Below are 21,240 nucleotides of genomic sequence, written 5' to 3'. Positions count from 1 at the left end.
TGAATATAATAGAATCAGGGGCATAGAAAGGAAGTGGACTGACAATTCTCAGGGGAAAAGGGGAGTGGGAGGTAAGGAAAAAGACTGAACAAAAAGCATCCACCTATGGAGAAGGACAATGGGGGGGCGAGGGCAAGGACAAAGGGTAGGGTAGGAACCTGATAGAGAGGAGCTATGGGGGGGAAAAAGAAACAATTGTAATAATCTGAACAATATTTTTTTTAAAAAAGATGTATTCAACATTTATTGAGCATCTCTTTTGTACCAGGTACCAAGCTGAACACCTGTACATGAAAAAAAATTTAAACATGTTTTAACTCACTGGGTGCTCATAATGTGTAGAAAAATATTAGTGGATGCTAAAAGTGCCATGATACAAGTAAATGCAAGAGAGCTAAGGGAGCACATAGAGCAAACATTTAAACCAGTGTTAGGTAAATGTTCCCCAATGATACCTGAGTTGTAGCTTACAGTACAATTCAGGGCTATCCAGGCCAAAGAATTGGCTGGAACATACTCAATATTTTAAAAGCGTCTGTTGATTATAAAAACACAAGTAGTGACCCCAAGATATTTATCTTACCACCTAATTCAATTAATTGAACACATCCAATTGCATCTTCAGTTTGTTCTCTTAAATTATAGGACATTCTCTCTTATTTGCATAATTTAACAAATAATTTTCTTCAAGTCCAACAGTATAAAAACAAACATCAATTCAACTTGGCCCCATTTATAACGAGTTTTAAATTGAGCAAATATTGTTTGCAAAGGATGTTGAGCACTAAGAATAGGTATTCAATAGATAACCAAATACATTGGTAAGAAGCGATGGAGTGTGTACAAGTGGAATCTTACTTGTAAGAAGCACTCTGCCTTGATAATAGTGTCCAGGAAGTTGGTAAATTCTTTTTCACATTCATAATTATTCACCTTGTACCAAATACATTCTGGAGCAGAAATATGAAAGATAAACATCAGGCTGCACAGCAATAAAAACTTCATAAAACATAATTACCATAACTCTAAAATAAAAAATAAATGACAAGCTATCAGTCTCATACACCTCAACATAGCTGTAGATTGCAACAGAGGTGATAGTGAGATATTCTTCACTAATACAGGGGAAAGCCTATTGTGAAAAAATACACATATAATATGAATGTGATTGGCTTTTATGTCACATAATGATCTAAGATCTATAAATGAATGAATTTAAATTTATGAATGCCCTCATTTTTCTTTTTTTTCTTTCTTTATTTTTTTAAATTGTATTTTATTGATTTTTTTAGAGAGGAAGGGAGAGAGAAACATCAATGAGAGAGAAACATCAATCGGTTGCCTCCTGCACACAGCCTACCAGGGATGTGTCCAAAACCAAGGTATATGCCCTTGACCGGAATTGAACCTGGGACCTTTCAGTCCGCAAGCCAACTCTCTATCCACTGCCAAACCAGTTTCAGCCTCATTTTTCAATTGTTTTATTTTTTTAAAACCATGACTGGTTATTAATTATTTAAACACTTTCAACAATTTAAAAATTCTTTTTGTTCTGCTTTTACTTTATTAGTATTTATTTCATGCTGAATTTACTCCTGAGCAGTAGTTTTTGTTTCTTCAGTTTCGTCTGGGATATCTTTTCCTTCTGCGCATCCTCTTCTGGTGTAGGAACAATCTGCTCTTCTTCAGTAAGGAGCATCTCCTTGTGGCAGGGAGAACTCGTGTATGAATTAATCCGCCCATGAGCTCTGTAAGTTCAGTGTAGCATCTTTGGAGCTTTGTTCACGTGGATGCGCTTAATGACTAGAGAATCTACATTTAAACTTTTAAGTTCGGCATTACTCTCTGCATTTGTAAGCATGTGCAGCAAAAGTTCAGCACACCTTTTGGGCCACCAACCCTGTATCCAACCCCACTGTTTGGCCTGGGCGCACCTAAAAATGCTACCATTATAATGATGGAATGGCACACATTGCTTCTGTAAACTGGCACCCTTCATATAATTGGTGGCTTTTCAAATATGCATACCCTTAATGGCCTGGGCAGTTTCATGAGTGTTCCAAAGTGAACACGAAGATTTGAACCTCTCAATTTGCATGATTTTGTGGTTTTCTGGGTCAAGTGAATAGAGTACAATTTTTAAATTCTTAATATTATTTTTTACATGAAAACTTCCATTTATTAAGCAACAACAGTTCTATGTATTATATAAAATATTAAAACACTTGTTAAAATAAATAACTAAATAAGTAAATTTATGAATTCCCTAAGCTTCAATTAGGGTGAGTTGGGCTTTACTACATATAAATATAATAACTGTATCATATCCTACCTAAAGAAAAATTCCAAGTAGAGCAAGGAGTGTTAATTTGGAACCAACTAAAATGGACTTTTATTTATGAAGAGTCAGGAGTTGCTTATTCAGGAAAGAAACGCTCTAGTAAACAAAATATAATCTCCAAAGAAATCAACTCACTTGGAGGAATCAAATTTTCAGTATTTACTATCGCCCTTATGAAAAACTCCCTCACTGCCCTTTCCTTTAATTCTATAGTTAAGAAATCTAATGACTAATTTGGCTCCAATTTATACTCATAACAGAGAAGAGATACTCTAGTTGGCAAAAATGAACATTTTGGTCACCAGAATCACTTCTAGTATGCAATAATAAGGCAACAGTCTGATTTATACAACAATATCCTCTGGATTTGGTTAGCACTGATCTGTAGGTTCTGAGGGCTTAAAGGCAAGTTTCTGGACATACAAAGATGCAGAGGCCTTGCACTATGATGGTCATCAAAGTGGAGCCATCCAGTGGGTTTTGGTGACAACCAAGAAATATTTCCTTAACAGCACACCTCCTTTCTTACTGCCCTTAAAATTACAAAAATGGAGGCACTCAGGCTGTGAATATGATTGATATCCAAGAAATAATGATAGCATATGAAGGCTACTCCTGTATAGAATCTGGCACCTTTATAAAAGAAACTCATTTGTAAACTACGGTGTACTTTCCTTAATCATCCAACTTTTAAGCATCAATTTTTACCTTCTTGTAATGTTTGACTCAACCAATGATAGAGCCTCAGTAAAAGTGATTCATCTCTGACACAGTTAATATAGTGAAGTAGCAAAGAGTTGTTTAGCACTGCGCCCATCTGAGAAGGCAGCTGCAAAGACAGAGCAATCAGTCAACCTAAGTATGTAAAAAGTAGGTTAGAGCAACAAGTAAATCATCAGCTAGCAAATATATAAACAAAAGATAAGTACATGGTCCAGTCACATACCTCTAAGCAATGAATGTTCTGTAAGAGTTGAGGGAAGCTTTTAAGCTGTTCTGCTGAAAACGCTCTATTCCTACTGAGAAAATCAGAAAGACTCATCCCTTTTTTTCCATATTCTTTACTTTGGATATTGGAATGTAGCACTGGTATAAGTGAATGAGAATCCCATTTCTAAAGAAGAAATATAATAAAATATATCAATAAACTAAACAGACTATAAACTATAAATGTAAAAGCAGTTAAAGTGGTTCAATAAAATGGAGTCTGAATGTGATTTGCATAGAATCCTGGATAATGAAAACGTATTTAAATATCTATAATCTCTTCTAACATCTGAATGATTATTGCTTGGAGTTAATAAACGATGGCCTCAAAAAATCATTTGAGATTTTAGATACTTACTCTTTTCCTAGGACGGACAGTAGCTGCACCTAAAATCAGCTTCAGAGGTTCTGGAGAAGGTTCCTGATTCCTTTGCCTCACAGCAACTAGAGCTGTCTTCCACAAATTCTCTGGATTCTTAAAATAGATCTATAAATTTGGATGTAAAATAAATAAGAGTAAGTACCTATAAGCTGAAGCAACATAAAATCTAAAACTTTTCATTAATTGAAATTATACTGATTATAAAATATTTTGCACCCATGCAAATCCACTTAACAGATTTTTTACTTATCAAGAATCTATCAAATACATCAAAAGGAATCAAAGTGCCAAACCCTAAAAATACTCCCCAGAAGAAGTATAATACTAGATCTTAAACAATATGCTGCCCTGGCAAGTGTGACTCAATTGGTTGGGCATTAGTATCCTGTTCACCAAAACGTCACCGGTTCCATTCCTGGTCAGGGCATAAGCCCAGGTTGCAAGCTCAATCACAAGTTGGGGATGTACAGAAAGTAGCTGATCTATGTTTCTCTCTCTCCCTCTTCCAATCTCTCAAATCAATAAAAACGTATTTTAAAAATATGTTTAAAATAAATTTTAAAAATACTATGCTATAAACATTTCAGTCCAAATATGTAGATTAATAAAAAATAACATATTTCAATCTCAATATGATTTATCACTCCTAAATCCCTTACCTTCTTCATAGGCAATGATACAGAAATCAAAGTGGGAACGAAGAACTTATACAGCGACAGCAAAGCATGGAGATAAGGCTGCCTTCCCTGAAATAAAATAAAAGTTTTCAATTTTCAATTCTGTGGTCAATAAGAAAAAAGAGTAACAATAAAATAAACAGATTGTGCATATATTCAGATCCTAATTTTACTATGCATTACGCTTTATGAAGATGTTATAGAAAATCAAGAAATGAATAACCAGGCATTTAAATCAACTATTATAAAACAACCCTTGCCAACCTGTTGTCTTCGCTTTTATGAGTTATTCTTCTATTTTAGTTTTTCCTTATATTTTCTCTCTTCTTCTTTGCCCACACCTTAAGCTTACAAGTGATACCTGCTAGCACAGCTTATTCTCGGGGGTAACATATTCATGACTCAAAGTTTATTCACTCTTGATTTGAATAGGAAGACAGAAGACAAGCAGGGAAGCCAATAAAAGAGAGCAAAGGAAATATTAATACCTGAATAATGCCTGAAAAATTGATTAGGAAATCTAACAATTAGTATGCAGCAGCAAAGCGGATTCCTATAACTGAAACAAGTCTTAATAAAAACAGTAATTTTACAGTGATAGGAGTCATTACTGCTGGATACGCGTGTTTGATATATCTGACTACCCAGAGCTAGCGTACAACTAAAATGAATTTCAAGGAAATAAACAAAATGCTTTATCATAGTACAATTTTATTGAAACAAATACTGTATAAAATAAGGGAGGCAGAATATGAGGCTTAGAAATACAGTATACCTACTTTATAACAGCTTCTTGAAATTAAATTTATTTTATTAAAACCAAATGGCCCAGTTTATCTATGCTGAATTATCTTCTGACCTCTGAGCATGTATTCATGTCAATTTGTATCAGAGTGTTTGCTTCCAGTTTAAATGTTTTTGATAGAGCAAATATTTAGTAGTAGAGAGAACTTTAGAATTTATTGCCAACTTAACTAAACCTATCTTTGTTGTTAAAAAGTTAGCATTCTTTTCCAAAAAAGGGAAACTTCCAGTTAAACATGGCATACTGAACATATGTGTTTAATTCTGGGTTCTCCCAAAGACCCATTTACTAAAAAGTAAAGGAATGAAAAAGGCTTAAAACAAAAGTTCAAAGAGAACAAGAGAGGAGATAACAGAAAATCAGAGATCTCAAGATTTTGAAACCTAGAATGAAGATGAACAAATAATAACCAACTTAACAGATCAGAGAAAATGAAGCCTAAAGCAGCAACAGAAAAATGCCTCAAAATATTCATGCTTGAGAACCCCCAGAAAGACTCGGAATTTGTGAAACCAGATTACCTCTGAAAAGTGGAGCTGCAAGAGGGTCAAGAAACAAGATTGGTTGGAAGCCTACATGAAAAGCAGTTAGACCCCAAATTCCTTCACTACACTTTTAGGCAAACATCAGGGTTTTACTCTCTAAAGATGAAGCTGGACTCAGATATCAGGCACAATGGAGGGAGGGTGTAACCAGGACCTCTCTCCACCCCTTTCCAAGGCTTATGTCTCGGAATCCTAGCAGCCAGTTTCCTATCCCTATGATTATTGATTTTGTTTCAACTTGGCTTGGCCATGGGGTGCCAAGGTATTTGATGAAACATTATTCTGGGTGTTTCTGTGAATGTATTTTGGATGATCTACTTTTAAATCAATGAGATTGTCCTCCATAATGTAGGTGGGCTCATTCAATTAGAAACTTATCCTATCTATCTATCTATCTATCTATCTATCTATCTATCTATCTATCTGAAAGCTTAAGAGACTGTTATGACTGGATGACTGGTCGCTATCATGTACACTGACCACCAGGAGGCAGACGCTCAATGCAGGAGCTTCCCCCTGTTGATCAGTGCACTCCCACAGACATTCTCCCACGGCCAGCCAACTTCTCGCTGTCCATCCCCCCCAACCCCATGGCCAGCTGGGTGGTCAGTATGCTCCCACAGCCCAACTCCTGCAACCAGCCAACTTCCTGTGGTCCCTCCCCACAGCAGGCTGGTCACAATTGGCCCTAATTGGGACTAGGCAAGACAGCCTGATGGGCCCCAATCATTGGCCAGACTGAGGGACCCCACCTGTGCACAAATTTGTGCACTGGGCCTCTAGTCTATATAAATAAAGAGGCAATATGTAAATTAGCCAGGATGCCATAAAAGTCACTACCAGTCAGGAGGAGACTGTGCACGCAGGTGAGGCCCGGAGTGGAAAAGGACATGGAGACAGGGGACCTGCCCAAGCCACCACAGCCAAGAGCAGGCCCGAAGAGGAGAAGGTGGGCCTGCTCAAAACCTCCATGGCCAAGCACAGGCCAGGAGAGGAGAGGATGGGCCTGCCTGCAGCCTCTGCAGCCAAGCACAGGCCCAGAGGGGAGAGGGGAAAAGAAGAGTGGAGAGGGGAGAGGAAATGCTCACAGCTGCTGCAGCTGAGAGCAAGCCCTCGCTGGTAGTCCCGCCTCTGTGCGTGAGCTGCAGAGGAAACACCTTTTCTGACCACTCATTGGCTAAGCACCCAGTACACCACTCACAGTGTTCTTGGTAAATTGAGTAATAAGAATCCAAGAAGGTGACCTAGGGTTTTTCCACCTCACTCCTGGAGGAAAAAACGAAGGTCCGCTGCTAGAGGCTCTAAGAAATGTCATATCCTGCCCTAGGTGGTTTGGCTCAGTGGATAGAGCCTCAGCCTGCTGACCACAGGGTCCAGGTTTGATTCTGGTCAAGGGCATGTACCAAGGTTGCAGGCTTCTCCCTGGCTGGGGCCCAGGTCAGAGCTCAGGCAGGAGGCAACCAATTGAAGTGTCCCTCTCACATTGATGTTTTTCTCTGTCTTTCCCTCTCTTTCCAAGCTCTCCAAAAAAATCAATGAAAAAATATCTCAGGTGAGGGAAGAAAGGAACGAACGAATGAACGAACGAACGAACAAAAGAAAGAAAGAAAGATCAGTCATATCCTAAGCTGTCAGTAGGACATTCTCTGAGGGCTCCCAGACTGTGAGAGGAGGCAGGCTGGGCTGAGGAACACCCCCCCTCCAGTGCAAGAATTACATGCACCGGGACTCTAGTTCTATCTAATAAAAGAGTAATGCAAATTAAGCACCACTGCGCTACACCCACAAGCCACACCCACCAGCCAATCATGGCAAGTATGCAAATAAACCTCAACCAAGATAGCTGCAGCCACTGAGCAAGCAGGAGGGAGGCTTGGGTTTCCCTGGCGATGGAAGAAGCCAAGCTTTCCACCTGCTCTGGCTGGCTGAGGCCTCCACTCCAGGCTACAAAGTTTCAATTATAGAAGATAAATACCAAAAGAAATGGAGGCAGCCAGGCACCTGGAGAAAGCAGGAGGCAAGGGTTGCACCCCCCCCCCCCCCCCCCCCCCCTTCGCAATGGAGGAAGCCAAGCTTTTCACACACCCTGGCTGGCCCAGGCCTCAGCTTAAGGCTACAAAGTTTCAATTGTAGAAGTTAAATAAATTCCAATAGAAATGGCTGTGGCCATGGAGTGAACAGGAGGCTTGGCTCTCTGTCACCAGGGGCAACCCACGCCTCCTGCTCATTCCAGCTTGATGGCTGCAGTCATCTTTGTTGGGTTAATTTGCATATTCATTCCTGATTGGCTGGTGGGTGTAGCAGAGGGATTATCAATTTGTATGTTTCTCTTTTATTAGTGTAAATACACACATATGCAGGGTGGGGCTAAAGTTGTTTTACAGTTATGAGCATATGACACAGTTTATTCTTGCATTATTTATTAATTATTGCATTGTTTTCCTACTTCTATGGGTACAATATCTTCTTTTCTTAGCTCTGCAAGGATATTAATGACTATTTTTTTTTCCAAATTGCATTTTACTTCACATTAACTGTAAACAACTGTAAACCTACTTTTGCCCCACCCAGTATGCATATCTTATTGGTTCTGTTTCTCTGGAGAGGCCTAATACAACCCACAGGCGGGAGAGATAGAATTTCCCTCTTGGAAAAATGACACAGTCATCTAGGGGGCTCCCCAATGAGAGAAACATCAAGAGCTGACAATGAACAAGTCCTGCTCACACACACAAGTCTCCAATCAACATTTTAGTGTTTTATTACAAATGAACAAACTAGGTTTACCAGGCAATAGAGAAAAGCCTCTACCATGAAAAAAACTAAAGAAAGGAATGCTAAGGAAATAAATCTGAAAATATTAAATAAAAATCACAGCCTTAGTCACACAAGCTCATGCCTGATAGAGGGAGAATCCCAGAAACCATCCTCACCAACCTTTAAGATTAACTCCCCCTTCCTATTCCAAAGATGGTTCTCAACAGGCACTGGTGCTTTTTTAAAAAAGTATATATAATTTTTAATTGATTTCAGAGAGGAAAAGAAAGAGAGAAACATCATCACTGATTGGCTCCTACACACCACACACTGGGGATTAATCCCACAACCTGGGCATGTGCCTTGACTGGGAATCGAACCATGACATCCTGGTTTATAGGTTGACACTCAACCACTGAGCCACATTGGCTGGGTAGTCCTTGTACTTTTAAAATAACAACATGCCTACTCCAGATCCCACTATTCATGCTTGCCATCAGAAAGACTATTTCTGCATTTTGTTTCCTCTGTGGATCAAGAGTTATGGGTCATGGGTGGGTATAGAAGGGATACAGGCCTTTATATGGAGTTGATACCAGAAATTCAAGAAATTTACATATCCAATATATTTGTGCTCATGTGCTGATTATGGCTATTACCATTCTATATGTTCAGTTACATGTGAGCATGGCTATGTCTTCTAGGCTTCATATTATTGGACTTTAAAACAAATTTAACAAAATCCAGCTAATCAAAACAATTTTATGAATATATCCTTATAAATGGGCATTGATAATGAAATAATTTAGTAATATATTATATAGAATGCTAATAATGAAGCCATACAATTAATGCTTATGTTTTAAAATTTTAGAATCATGTACTAAATCATACACTTGAACATACACTGTTTCAGTTGAAATGTTTTGCTGTTAAGATGGAAAAAGTACATCTCCACAATTTTTATTAATGTCAAGGGAAATGCGATTTGGACAAAAACATTGTCATTAATATCCTCGCAGAGCTAAGAGAAATATTGTACCCATAGAAGCAAAACTGGAAGCTATAAAACAAGAACAATCACTTAATTGTACTAATAGGAAACCTCACACTAGAGAAGCACGAATGTGCACATGAGTTTGTGTTTTTCATTAAATTTGAATGCCTTCAGGTAGATCATGCAGGTTGCAGCACTTAGGCATAGGCACTACAACTTCCTATTGTGTTATACCCAAAGATTCACAGATTTCTGTTACCTGGCAGGTACAGTGGAGATAACAATGCAAGAGAGTTATAAGGACAAAAGATAATGGTCAAGGAATATACGGAAGTTTAAGTATCCAGAAAGAATGCTTTTTCCTCTATCACATTCACACAAAAAATAAACCAGTCACTTTATTTTAATAAAATAAAGTAGTTGTTTCTTACTACTCCCTGACACTTATTTTCTAGCCATACCAACCCAGTTCCCTAAACAGTTTCTGCTATTTTACATTTTTGCTCATGCTATTCCTTTTGCCCGGAGTGTCCTGCTCTTCCTTCTTAGCCTCGTTAAATCCTATTCATCTGTTAAAATTTATCTCAAGCATCACCACTCCTCCTTGACCCAGTTTTATTTTGTTGATTGAGTTGCCTAGTCAAAAAGCTCCTTGAAGGTAGTAATTCATTCCATTTAAATCCCCAAAGCCTAGTCTCATTTTCAGTTCTTATAAGTGTATTTCTTATATCACATGATTTCACACATCTAGGGGAAATAATGAACAACATAAACTGATGAACAAAAACAGACCTGGAGACAGGGAAGCATCGACCAGACTGCCAAACCTCAGAGGGAAGGTAGGGGAAAGGGAGAGAGATCAACCAAAGGACTTGAATGCATGCATATAAACCTAACCAGTGGTCATAGACAATGGGGTGGGGGGCGGCGGCAATACATGGTTTGGGAGGGGAATGGGGGGGATGAAGACAATTATGTGATACCATAATCAATAAAGAAATTAAAGGGCATGATTGGGCAGTGGAAAAAGTTGAAGTATAAACTGTAGATTAAAGTATCGTCTCAAAGTTTAAAAAAATAAAATAAATCCTCGAAGCCTAGCCCAATACTGATCACAGAGTATACTGGCTAGTTTGGGGTCTTTTTGGTACTCACCATTTTTGCCTGAAGATCAAGCAGTTTTCTCACACGAAATGGCTTGACTAAGTAAAGGTTAAAAAAAAAAAAAAAAAGAAGAAGTACTATGTATGTGGTTCAGAAAAAAGAATCCATGTGGCTCATATATATAGCTTCTTCTTACAACACATCAATAATATATACACCCTATTCATTTAACCATTAAGCAAAGGCTCTTAGATAAAAGTACTAAAAAGTAATTCACACAAAATTTTGTCATAAAACTAATGCTAACAGTTAATTTTATCAAGCCAATACAAATACTAATTCCACAGAGTGAATGTAATATAACTGTAATAAAAAATACTTACCATTCTCTTTTTTGGTAAGTAAATATAAGAAATGGCAGACATAAGGGCACTGTTAAAAACAAAACAAAACAACTTTTAAAAAGAGAAAAATGACAATGCATCTTGAATAGGACAGCAATACATTCTCCTTAAACATAGATTTTATACTAATTAAGTAAAAAAGACATCACTGAACAATAAAGCTTCTCTTTATCATACTACACAGTAGTGATTAAAAACAAGTTTTAACTCGTATCCCATGATGGCATTTAAAAAATCATTTTTGGTATCTAAAAACATTGCAGGCAGTCTGAAAAATAGAAAAACACCTTCTACCTAACAAAAATTCATATATTCCTTCTAAAAGCCAATATTTATTAAGATACAAACAAAAGTTTTACCCAGAATTATCATGTTATTTGCTATTTAAAATGGTCATTTTCAATTATCTTAATATTCCAGTGAGTGGATATAATACCATAATTTAATTTACCATTTAGTCCTAGGCTTGTCAAATAGCACACACTCAATAAATGTATTACTTAAATTACTGAATGACTGGTTCCCTCATACCATTTCCATTTGAGTGTCCACTTTTTGAGGTTTTATTTTAGATGAAAGGTCAGCAAACTCCAGTGCACCTGTTTTTGTAAATCAACTTTATTGGAATGGAGCCACACTCCATTAGCAAATTGAAAAATAAATTATTAAACATAACTGAAGAAGGTAACAAAAACAAACTTTTTAAAAACAAATTTGTATTTTTGTAGTCATGACTCTAAAGTGTAAACTCTAAAGTATGGCATTACACATTGCCTCTTAGCAATGGATTCAGAAAGACTCTGGACATACTTGTAAGAAAAATGAATTTTGATATAGGATCCTCTTTTTAAGGAAAGAATACATATTATGACCACATCTGCCACATTCGACACAAAATATAACTTCCAGTAGAAAAAAAAAACTAAAAAAAAAATACCTCATTATCTCAGACCCCTAAAATATGAACCTTTAGTAACACTATTATATTGGGTATGAAACAGAAGCATTCGTCACACAATCACTTGCCCTATGCACATACAGCATAGGAAATCTGACATCTGATATTCTTCTTTAATCCCATCTAGAAAGGAAAACTTAAATGTACCTAAGACTTTACAAATGCCTTTCTGGCAAATACCTAACCACCATATCTGAGTCACTCTAGAATCAGGCTCCCACCAAATTACATGAAAACGACTTATCTGAAGTAATGCTTTTAGAAGTTAGGCTCCTGATTTCTTAATCAGGGTGATATTTGCACAAATGCATTTGGTTTATGAAAATTTACTGAGCTGATCACTTATGATACAGGCAATTTTCTATATGTGTATTGTACTCGAATAAATATTGTTCCTTTTTTGTAAGTTTATTTTTCTTTCTTTCTTTTTTAATCCTCACCCAAAGGGTATTTTTCCATTGATTCTTTTTTTAAAAATATAATATATTCTATTGATTTTCCACAGAGAGGAAGGGAGAGGGACAGAGAGCCAGAAACATCAATGAGAGAGAAACATCGATCAGCTGCCTCCCACACACTCCCCACTGGGGATGTGCCCGCAACCAAGGCACATGCCCTTGACCGGAATCGAACCTGGGACCTCCCAGTCCGCAGGCCGACACTCTATCCACTGAGCCAAATCGGCTAGGGCTCCATTGATTCTTAGAGAGAGTGGAAGGGAAGGGGAGAGAAATAGAGAAACACCAATGTGAAAGAGACACATCAATCGGTTACCTTCTGCACGTGCCCCATGGCTAGTGATCAAGCCTGCAACCGAACTACTATGTGCCCTTGACCAGAATCGAACCCATGACCCTTCAGTCCATGGGCCAATGCTCTATTTACTGAGTTAGACTGGCTAGGACAATATTTTTTTAATATAGAAGAAAAAGATAAAAAGTAGGCCACCTTCCCTCCCTCCAGCAGAGCAAGAAACTCTCTAGTTAGCATCATGAATTTAACAAGCATTTATGAGTAGTTCCTCCTATTCATTAATTCACTCATGGAACAAATATTTATTGAGCAGTAAATAAAACAGACAAAAAGGTCTGCTCTAATGAAGTTCACAATCTGTGTGCCATGTTGTGTTACCGAAAACTTGGGTTGTAAAAGGCTCAGTTCCTGCCTGAAAGAACTCAAGTCTATTGAATTATAATAAGAAAGGGGAAAGCATGCTTTATTATTTCCCCTTTTTGACAAAGTATGTGTAAACAGAATTCATTCATATTGCAATTAGTTTAGTTTATGAACAAATCCAGTATGATATCAAAAGTAAAGGAGAGTCAACCATATTAATCATCATTCATCCACTCTTATATACCACAGGACAAGCCTCTCTCAATAATTTATAACCATGAGCTGGGCCCTAAGTAGGTCTGTAGTTTGAATTTACACTTGGGATATGACTAAGAAAACCTCAAGCAAAGAATTTAAAGTGATTCTAGCTTAGTTATACCTCCCAGACAAATCAGGTATCTGATAAGGGACTTAGAAAGAGCACTTATAACCCAATAATAAAAAGACAAGCAACTCAATTTAAAAATAGACAAAGGTTCTAAATAGACATTTTTCCAAAGAAGAAAAGATGCTCAATATCACTAATCATTAGAGAAATGCAAATAAAAGCCACAATGAGATACCACTGTATACCCACTTGAATGGATATAATCAGAAAGTCCGATAAATAACTATTGGTGAAGATGTGATGAAATTGAAACCCTCATACACTTGGTGGGAAGGTACAATGGGGTAGCCACTGTGGAAACAGTATGCTGATTTATCAAAATTATAAACCTCAGAGATACAGTAATTCCATTCCTAGGTATGTATCCAAAAGAATTGAAAGCAGGGACTTGAACATATGCTTGTATGTCAGTGTTCATTGCAGCATTGTTCATGTTGGCTGAAAAGTGGAAACAACTCAAGAATCAATCAACAGATGAGAGGATAAACAAAACATTGCAGATACATACAATGGGACATTATTCAGCCATAAAGTTCTGACACATGCTAAAACGTGGATGATCCTTGAAGACATTATGGTAAGTGAAAGAAGCCAAACACGAAAGAACAAATATTTTATGATATTATTTATAAGAGATAACTAGAATAGTCAAACTCATAGAGACATAAAGTAGATTAGAGGTTATCAGGGGCTGGGGGGAGGATAAATAGGGAGTTACTGCTTAGGGTAATGAAATAGTTCTGGAAATAGTAGTGATATTATTCAACACTGTGAATGTAACTAAAACCAATAAATCATATACTTAAGAATACTCAAAACTATCAATGGCCGGGCTGGCGTGGCTCAGTGGTTGAGCATTGACCTATGAACCAGGAGGTCATGGTTCGATTCCATGCCTGGGTTGTGGACTTGATCCCCAGTGGGGGGCATGCAGGAGGCAGCCAATCAATGATTCTTTCCCATCATTGATGTCTCTATCTCTCTCCCAGTCTCCCTTCCTCTCTGAAATTAATAAAAATATATTTTAAGAAACCAAAACTATCAATGTTATGTTAGCCTATATAATAAAAGGTTAATATGCAAATCGACCGAATGGCAGAATGACCAGTTGCTATGACACGCACTGACCACCAGGCGGCAGACGTCCAATGCAGGAGCTTCCCCCTGGTGGTCAGTGTGTTTCCATAGGGGGAGCGCCACTCAGCCATAAGCCAAACTCACAGCCTGAGATGCTCCCACCTCCGCAGCAGTGCTAAGCCGTCAGTTGAACATCCCCCAAGGGCTCCAAGGCAGGAGGGCACAGGCTGGGCTGAGGAATATCCCCCACCCCCAAGTGCAGGAACTTCATGCACCAGGCCTCTATTCTATAATAATGATAGCATAATATGCAAATTGACCAAATGACCAAAAAGCAGAATGACTGTCCAGACGACCTTCTGGACAACCACACTATGACACCCACTGGCGCCAGGCCAGCCAAGATGGGTGCGATGCAATTGGTTGGTGGCCTGGCCACTGCCTCATGATTGTCCTGCAGAGGGAAGCCCAGGCCATCGGCAGGGCAATCTATCGGGCATCTAAGGCATGTGAGCGGAAAAACGGATTTTTTTAAAAACCAAGCTAGAAATAAACCAAGCAACTACTAGCCAAAATAAAGTAAGAGTAGCAGTGACAATATCAGACAAAATAAACTAAAACAAAAAGCATTTCTAACAACAAAGGGTTAGGTTTGATTCAACAGGATGTATGAAAACTATAATTGTGCATACACCTAATAATAGACTAAAAATATATAGCAAAAATTGGCAGAACTTTAAGGAAAAACTGACAATTTTGCCTTCATAGTGGGAGATTTTCACCATAACCTTATTCAGTAATTGATAGACAACAACAAATTCCAATTCAAAAAAACTCCATTCCCTTACTCTACCTCAGCAACTCATATCATGATAACTCTGAGTCTGGTCAACACATTGAACCACCCCCTCCTGAAATCTTTTTTTTTAAATATATTTTTATTGATTTCAGAAAGGAAGGGAGAGGGAAAGAGAAACATCAATGATGAGCCCTAACCAGTTTGGCTCAGTGGATAGAGCATCGGCCTGCGGACAGAAAGGTCCCAGGATCGATTTCGGTCAAGGGCATGTACCTGGTTGTGGGCACATCCCCAGTAGGGGTGTGCAGGAGGCAGCTGATAGATGTTTCTCTCTCATCAATGTTTCTAACTCTCTATCCCTCTCCTTTCCTCTCGGTAAAAAAAAAAAAAAAAAAAAAAAAAAATCAATAACATAGATTTAAAAAAAAGAAACACCAATGAAGAGAGAGAATCACTGATTGGCTACCTCCTGCACGCCTCACACTGGGGATTGAGCCCACAACCCGGGCATGTGTCCTGGCCAGGAATCGAACCGTGACCTCCTGGGTCGGGTCACAGGTCGACGCTCAACCACTGAGACATACCGGCCAGGCTGAAATCTTCAACTCCAATGCTACTTTCTATGATTCCAGCTTTTAATCCCAATACATGTCTTGAATGTCACCAAGGTATCATGAACCTTAGCTATATGAACTTCCTATCTGTAGTCTTGTCTTCACCTTTTTCCCCTTTTCTCTCTAGACCTCCTGGTCCATCAACTCAATCACTCTCTTGCCTCCTTGTCTGACCCTAGACAAATTATCTACCCTTGCATATTAGTAACATTACAAATTTGTTCTCTGTAACCTTATCTGGTCCTTCAAAACTTCTGCATCTCTAATCATCTACTATGCCTGTTTCCATCAAGAGCTATTTCAAAATTCACACTCTCTCCTTAAACATGATATCCTATTTTTCCCTCTTACACTCAACAGAAGACTTTGCCTCTTACTTGACTGAAAAATCACCAACGTCACCAGTCAGGAATTCCTTCAATTGTGTCACTTACTAACCCACAAATTTGTTAGTACCAACAATCATTCTTTTTACTTATTGTCAGGAGAGGTATCTCTCTCCCTGTTGAAAACAAATTTCTGTAACTCTTAACTCTGATCCCTAGTCTTATTCTGATACCTCTCTTCCATACCCCCATAGAACTCTATGGATACTATCACAGGATTCATCATACTGTACTTATCTTTTCCCTTATTACACGTAAAGATCTTCGAGGCTCAGCCTTGTAGTGGCTTTCCTTAGCAAAGCTACCTAACTTTCCAGGCCTCAGTTGTTTCATCTCTAAAATGGAAATGATATAATTTTCCATAAATTTTTGCTCTAGTCATGTGACCCTACGTAATTATTTGACTTCTCTGTGCCTCAAATTCCTCATCTCTAAATGGAAATAAAAGTAATATGTATTTCACACTTACAGCACATTTCAGTTTGACCTAGCCACACTTCCAGTGCTGACTAGTCATATGATATCAATGACTATCATATTGGACAGCACAAGCACAAAAATAGCAGGTGCTCAATAAATATTCTGCCCCCAAGAATACTGAGCCCAGTCTGTGTGGCTCAGTAGTTGAGCATCGACCTATGAACCAGGATGTCACAGTTCAATTCCAGGTGAGGGGACATGCCTGGGTAGCAGACTCCATCTCTATTGGAGAGCATGCAGGCAGCTGATCTCTCTCATTATTGACGTCTCTCTCTCTCTCTCTCCCCTTTTCTCTATGAAGTTAATAAAAATATGTTTTAAAACAAAAAGAATATTGAAGTAAGGCCCTGGCCAGGTAGCTTAGTTGGTTAGAGCATTGTTCCAATATGCCAAGGAAACATACAAGAATCAACCAATGAATGCATAAGTGGAACAACAAATTGATGTCTCTCCGTTTCAAAATCAAGTAAAGTAAGAATATTAAAGAAAAAAAGTTTCATACTCTCAAAACCAGAAAAATACATAGTCTTCTAACATGTCTTTCTTTTACATTCTAACAAAACTGAAAATAGGACTAATCCTGTCATCAATGTTATGTGACACTATTAATGGCAGAATTCTTTCATAGTGGCTCATAAGATAATGATGCATCTTACAACTGAAGGTATCTTGGAGTGCATGAAATACTGTATCTATATATAAATCACCTAGTGCCTGGCATATAATCCTCATATGAATTAACTATTATGTCTTATTCATATTTGTATTTCCAATACTACTGGTAGTTCAATACCTGGCATAGTATGTATTTAATATATTCCTTCCAAACTATGTCCTTCTCACAAATTTCCTTTTAGTGTCAAAAGTACCATCATTGAGCAATGCTGACTTATAAACACAGATCTTTATTTCTTGACCCTTCCCTTAATCCAATTTAAGAACCTGCTCATGTAAATTCTTCCTTTATAATTTCCTCTAAAATACATACTTTCAATTTTTTATTCTCACTGCCTCCACCTTGGTCTACGACAGTGATTCTCAAACTTTTTAGTCTCATATTTACATTCTTAAAAAATTAGAGACCCCCCCAAATTTTTTTCATTTATATAGCTTATATCTACTAGTATCAATATTAATATTAGAAACTTTAAATGTTTATTATTCATTAAAAACAATAAACCCCATACATACTAATATAAATATTTTGTGAAAAATAACTATATTTTCCCAACAAAAATTTGACTAGAGTGGCAAAGACTTGCATTTCCACAAATTTCTTCAATGTTTCTGACTTTAGAGCAGGGGTCTTCAAACTACGGCCCACGGGCCACATGCGGCCCGCAGAGGAGTCTGATCCGGCCCACCAGGTTTTTTGGGCAGTGAGCGCAGCCGAGGTGTTACAGTAGGAATTAGTAGTTCATACAGTCCGGCCCTCCAGCTCTCTGAGGGACCGTGATCTGGCCCCCACTTTAAAAGGTTTGAGGACCCCTGCTTTAGAGAATACAGCTAGATTCTCTGCTTCTTCCTTGAACATGTTACAATATGCTGTTCTATTCTGACTATTGCCAGATGAGAGGGGGGTCAGGGGCTTGAATGAACAAGGTGAAGGGATTAAAAAGTACAAATTGGTAGTTACAGAACAGTCATGGGGATGTGAAGTACAGCATAGGGAACATAGTCAATAATACTGTAATAACTATGTATGTTGTCAGATATGTACTAGATTTATTGGAATGATCACTTAGTAAAACATATAAAATATTGTATGTCATCTGTAATTGAAAATAAAAATTTATTAAAGTTTAAAAAAAGCTGTTGTTCTGATTGAAGTACATGAAGAAAACCTAGCCTCACACAAATATGTAGGAGTATTTTAATAGCCTTTTCAGAAAACCGTGAATATTAGTCTTTGGCACTACACAAAAACTTGATTTAAGTAGTAGTTTCTTAAGTGTAGGGAGCGATTATAGGGTTAAGCCTTGGACTGACCTGCTGGAAAAGTTGCAAACAAGTCCCAGGTTAGAGGGCACAGTCCTCCAAGCATAAAGCTTGATCTTGTGACTGCTCCCTAGATCTTTCCTGGGTAGCTAGAGGGCTGTGGGAGGGGCAGCAAGTGCTGCCAAAACAAGTGAAACTTACAAGAACATTGTAAATTACCTTGTTTGCCCCTGACTATAAATAGAGCATCAGCTTTGCAGTCTGGGATCTGTTCTGTGGCTCACTCAGCCAGGCACAGAAGATCCACATAGACGCAGCTTTTTCTCTTTGTCTTTATTCTTCATCCTTCACCAGCCCTCCCTCAGGCTCGCCGAACCCTTGGCTGTGCTGGCATGGCACAAATGGTGCCCAATGCAGTGCTGAGTTCGGCCCAAGTGTCACTCAATGCGGACCTGAGTGTGAGGGAACTGCAATTGTCAGGTGAAAGGAGGACCCAAAGTGTGCACACCCAGTAAGTAAGGAAGGGGTATAGTAATAGCTACTGTGTTTCCCCGAAAATAAGACATCCTCCGAAAATAAGACCTACTTACAGGTTTCCTTCTGAGTGAAATATAAGCCTCCCCCCCCCCCCCAGGCTAAACATGAGAGATTTGGCCCACTGATTCTGAAAGAAATGGAGTCACAAGAAATTCACCAGGAAATTTAGGAATTGGATTGTTATGATGATGTTCCAGAAGATCATGACATGATTGTCATTGAATAAATGAGTCAATTCTTGATACTGTAGGATTCACAGTTTGTCTGGTTTGTGTTGACAACTACCGAACTACCGTACCGTATACAGATAATTTCCTTTATTTTCATTTAACAATAAATGTGTACCGTATTCTTCTTCATGGAAAAATAAGACATCCCCTGAAAATAAGACCTAGCGCATCTTTGGCAGCAAAAATTAATATAAGACACTGTCTTATTTTCGGGGAAACAGGGTAGGTGTAAAACATGGGAAATTCGGGATCACAGGAAAAGAATGTATGTGCATCTATGCTTAATGCTATGCTCCAAGCAAGGGGCTGTTCTGTGAGGTATGAACAGCTTTTCAATTTGTGAGTAAAACCTGCCCATGGTTTTCTGAGGAAGAATAGGTAAATATAGAGGCATGGGAGAAGGTAGGAAAACAACTTGGAGATCATAATATAGCTGAAGGTCCACAGGAAATGCCTGCCTCTACTTTCAGTCTGTGGTCCCTGATTTGGAACTGCTTAGAGCAGGAGTCTTCAAACTATGGCCCGCGGGCCACATGCGGCCCGCAGAGGAGTCTGATCCGGCCCGCCAGGTTTTTTGGGCAGTGAGCGCAGCCGAGGTGTTACAGTAGGAATTAGTAGTTCACATAGTCCGGCCCTCCAGCTCTGAGGGACCGTGATCTGGCCCCCACTTTAAAAAGTTTGAGGACCCCTGGCTTAGAGCCCACTCCAGAAGGGGAGTGGAGGAATGTGGCAGAGGAATCAAGGCAGGGGAAGGTTGCCAAAGGCTTCTGACTCCACCATCCGCACCTCCGCCGCCTCCTCCAGTCCCTGGGGGATACAGCTCCTGTGGGAGAGAGCCCTCCAGGCATAGCTTCCTCACAAATATGAACAAGGATTGGAGAAAGCAAGGGAACAGCGCGGGTTTGGGCTGATGGGGATCTGATACAAACATTTGGATAACTTAATGTTGCTCATAAGCCTCTCCTTTTACCCCCTAAAAAGCAGAAAAAAGAATGGTGCCTTTTGTCTTTACTCCAGCAGACTGCCTAAGGCCAGGCAGGCTAGGGAAGATACATCAGGATTCAGGTTATATTTCTATATTTTAGCAGCCTGATCTTCAGAATCCAGGGCAGATGCTCCATGGCAATCAGTCTATACCTTTTAAAACTTTGGAGTTGAAGACTTCTTGTTCTATGTATGGACCAACTTCCCCTTTTGTGCTGGGATTACTAGATACAATATCTGAGGAAGCTATGGCTCCTAGTAACTGGAATACTGTCGCAAAGGCTTGTCTCTCATCTGGAGAGAGATTATGTATTATGGAAATCTATTTGGGCAGAGCTTAGTGCGGAGCAGGCTAACAGAAACACAAGTTCATAGGGTACCCATTACAATTAATATGCTCATGGGCACCAGACTTCATGGGGCTTTGCAGACTCAGTGTACCCTATGCAAGCTTATCAGCAAATGTATGTATGTGCTACCAAAGCAGCTGCCAACAAAAGGGGAAGTCTTTAGACATAAGCAAAATTAGGCAAGACCCTGAGAAGCCATATCAGGATTTTGTGGCTCGCTTGTTCCAGGCCGTAGGCAGGCTTGTGGCTGACCCTAAGGCTGGAATGATACTAGTGAAACAATTAGCTGTTGAAAATGCAAATGGAGTATGTCAAGCAGCTTTCCGTCCCTACAGGAGGAATGGTACTGTACATGATTTCATCCATGTTTGTGCTGCCATTGGA

The 21,240-nt window shown here is 38.8% G+C and overlaps 1 protein-coding gene and 1 pseudogene across 4 annotated transcripts in view; both read right to left on the bottom strand.

Annotated features, from left to right (window-relative positions):
* The window catches only part of CENPI (centromere protein I), a 68,996-nt gene that overhangs the window by 30,748 nt on the left and 17,008 nt on the right, over positions 1–21,240 (bottom strand). For all 3 annotated transcript variants that reach the window (XM_084869558.1, XM_084869557.1, XM_084869559.1), the window contains exons 6-12: positions 10,979–11,027; positions 10,647–10,693; positions 4,370–4,456; positions 3,687–3,815; positions 3,288–3,455; positions 3,050–3,170; positions 859–950 (exon numbers count right to left, since the gene is read on the bottom strand). In XM_084869558.1, coding sequence (XP_084725684.1) covers positions 859–950; positions 3,050–3,170; positions 3,288–3,455; positions 3,687–3,815; positions 4,370–4,456; positions 10,647–10,693; positions 10,979–11,027 — 693 coding nt within the window. The remainder of the gene's footprint in view (positions 1–858; positions 951–3,049; positions 3,171–3,287; positions 3,456–3,686; positions 3,816–4,369; positions 4,457–10,646; positions 10,694–10,978; positions 11,028–21,240) is intronic.
* Positions 1,579–2,797, bottom strand: LOC311615455 (large ribosomal subunit protein uL22-like; annotated as a pseudogene). Its single transcript has 2 exons — positions 2,765–2,797; positions 1,579–2,146 (listed from the first exon to the last, which is right to left on the bottom strand). The product of its transcript is annotated as a large ribosomal subunit protein uL22-like (transcript).

This window comes from Pipistrellus hanaki (assembly GCF_964339955.1).
Source record: "Pipistrellus hanaki genome assembly, chromosome: X".
Taxonomy (NCBI): Eukaryota; Metazoa; Chordata; class Mammalia; order Chiroptera; family Vespertilionidae; genus Pipistrellus; species Pipistrellus hanaki.
Note: the sequence above shows the minus strand (reverse complement) of the source record. Positions and strands in the feature narration are given on the sequence as shown.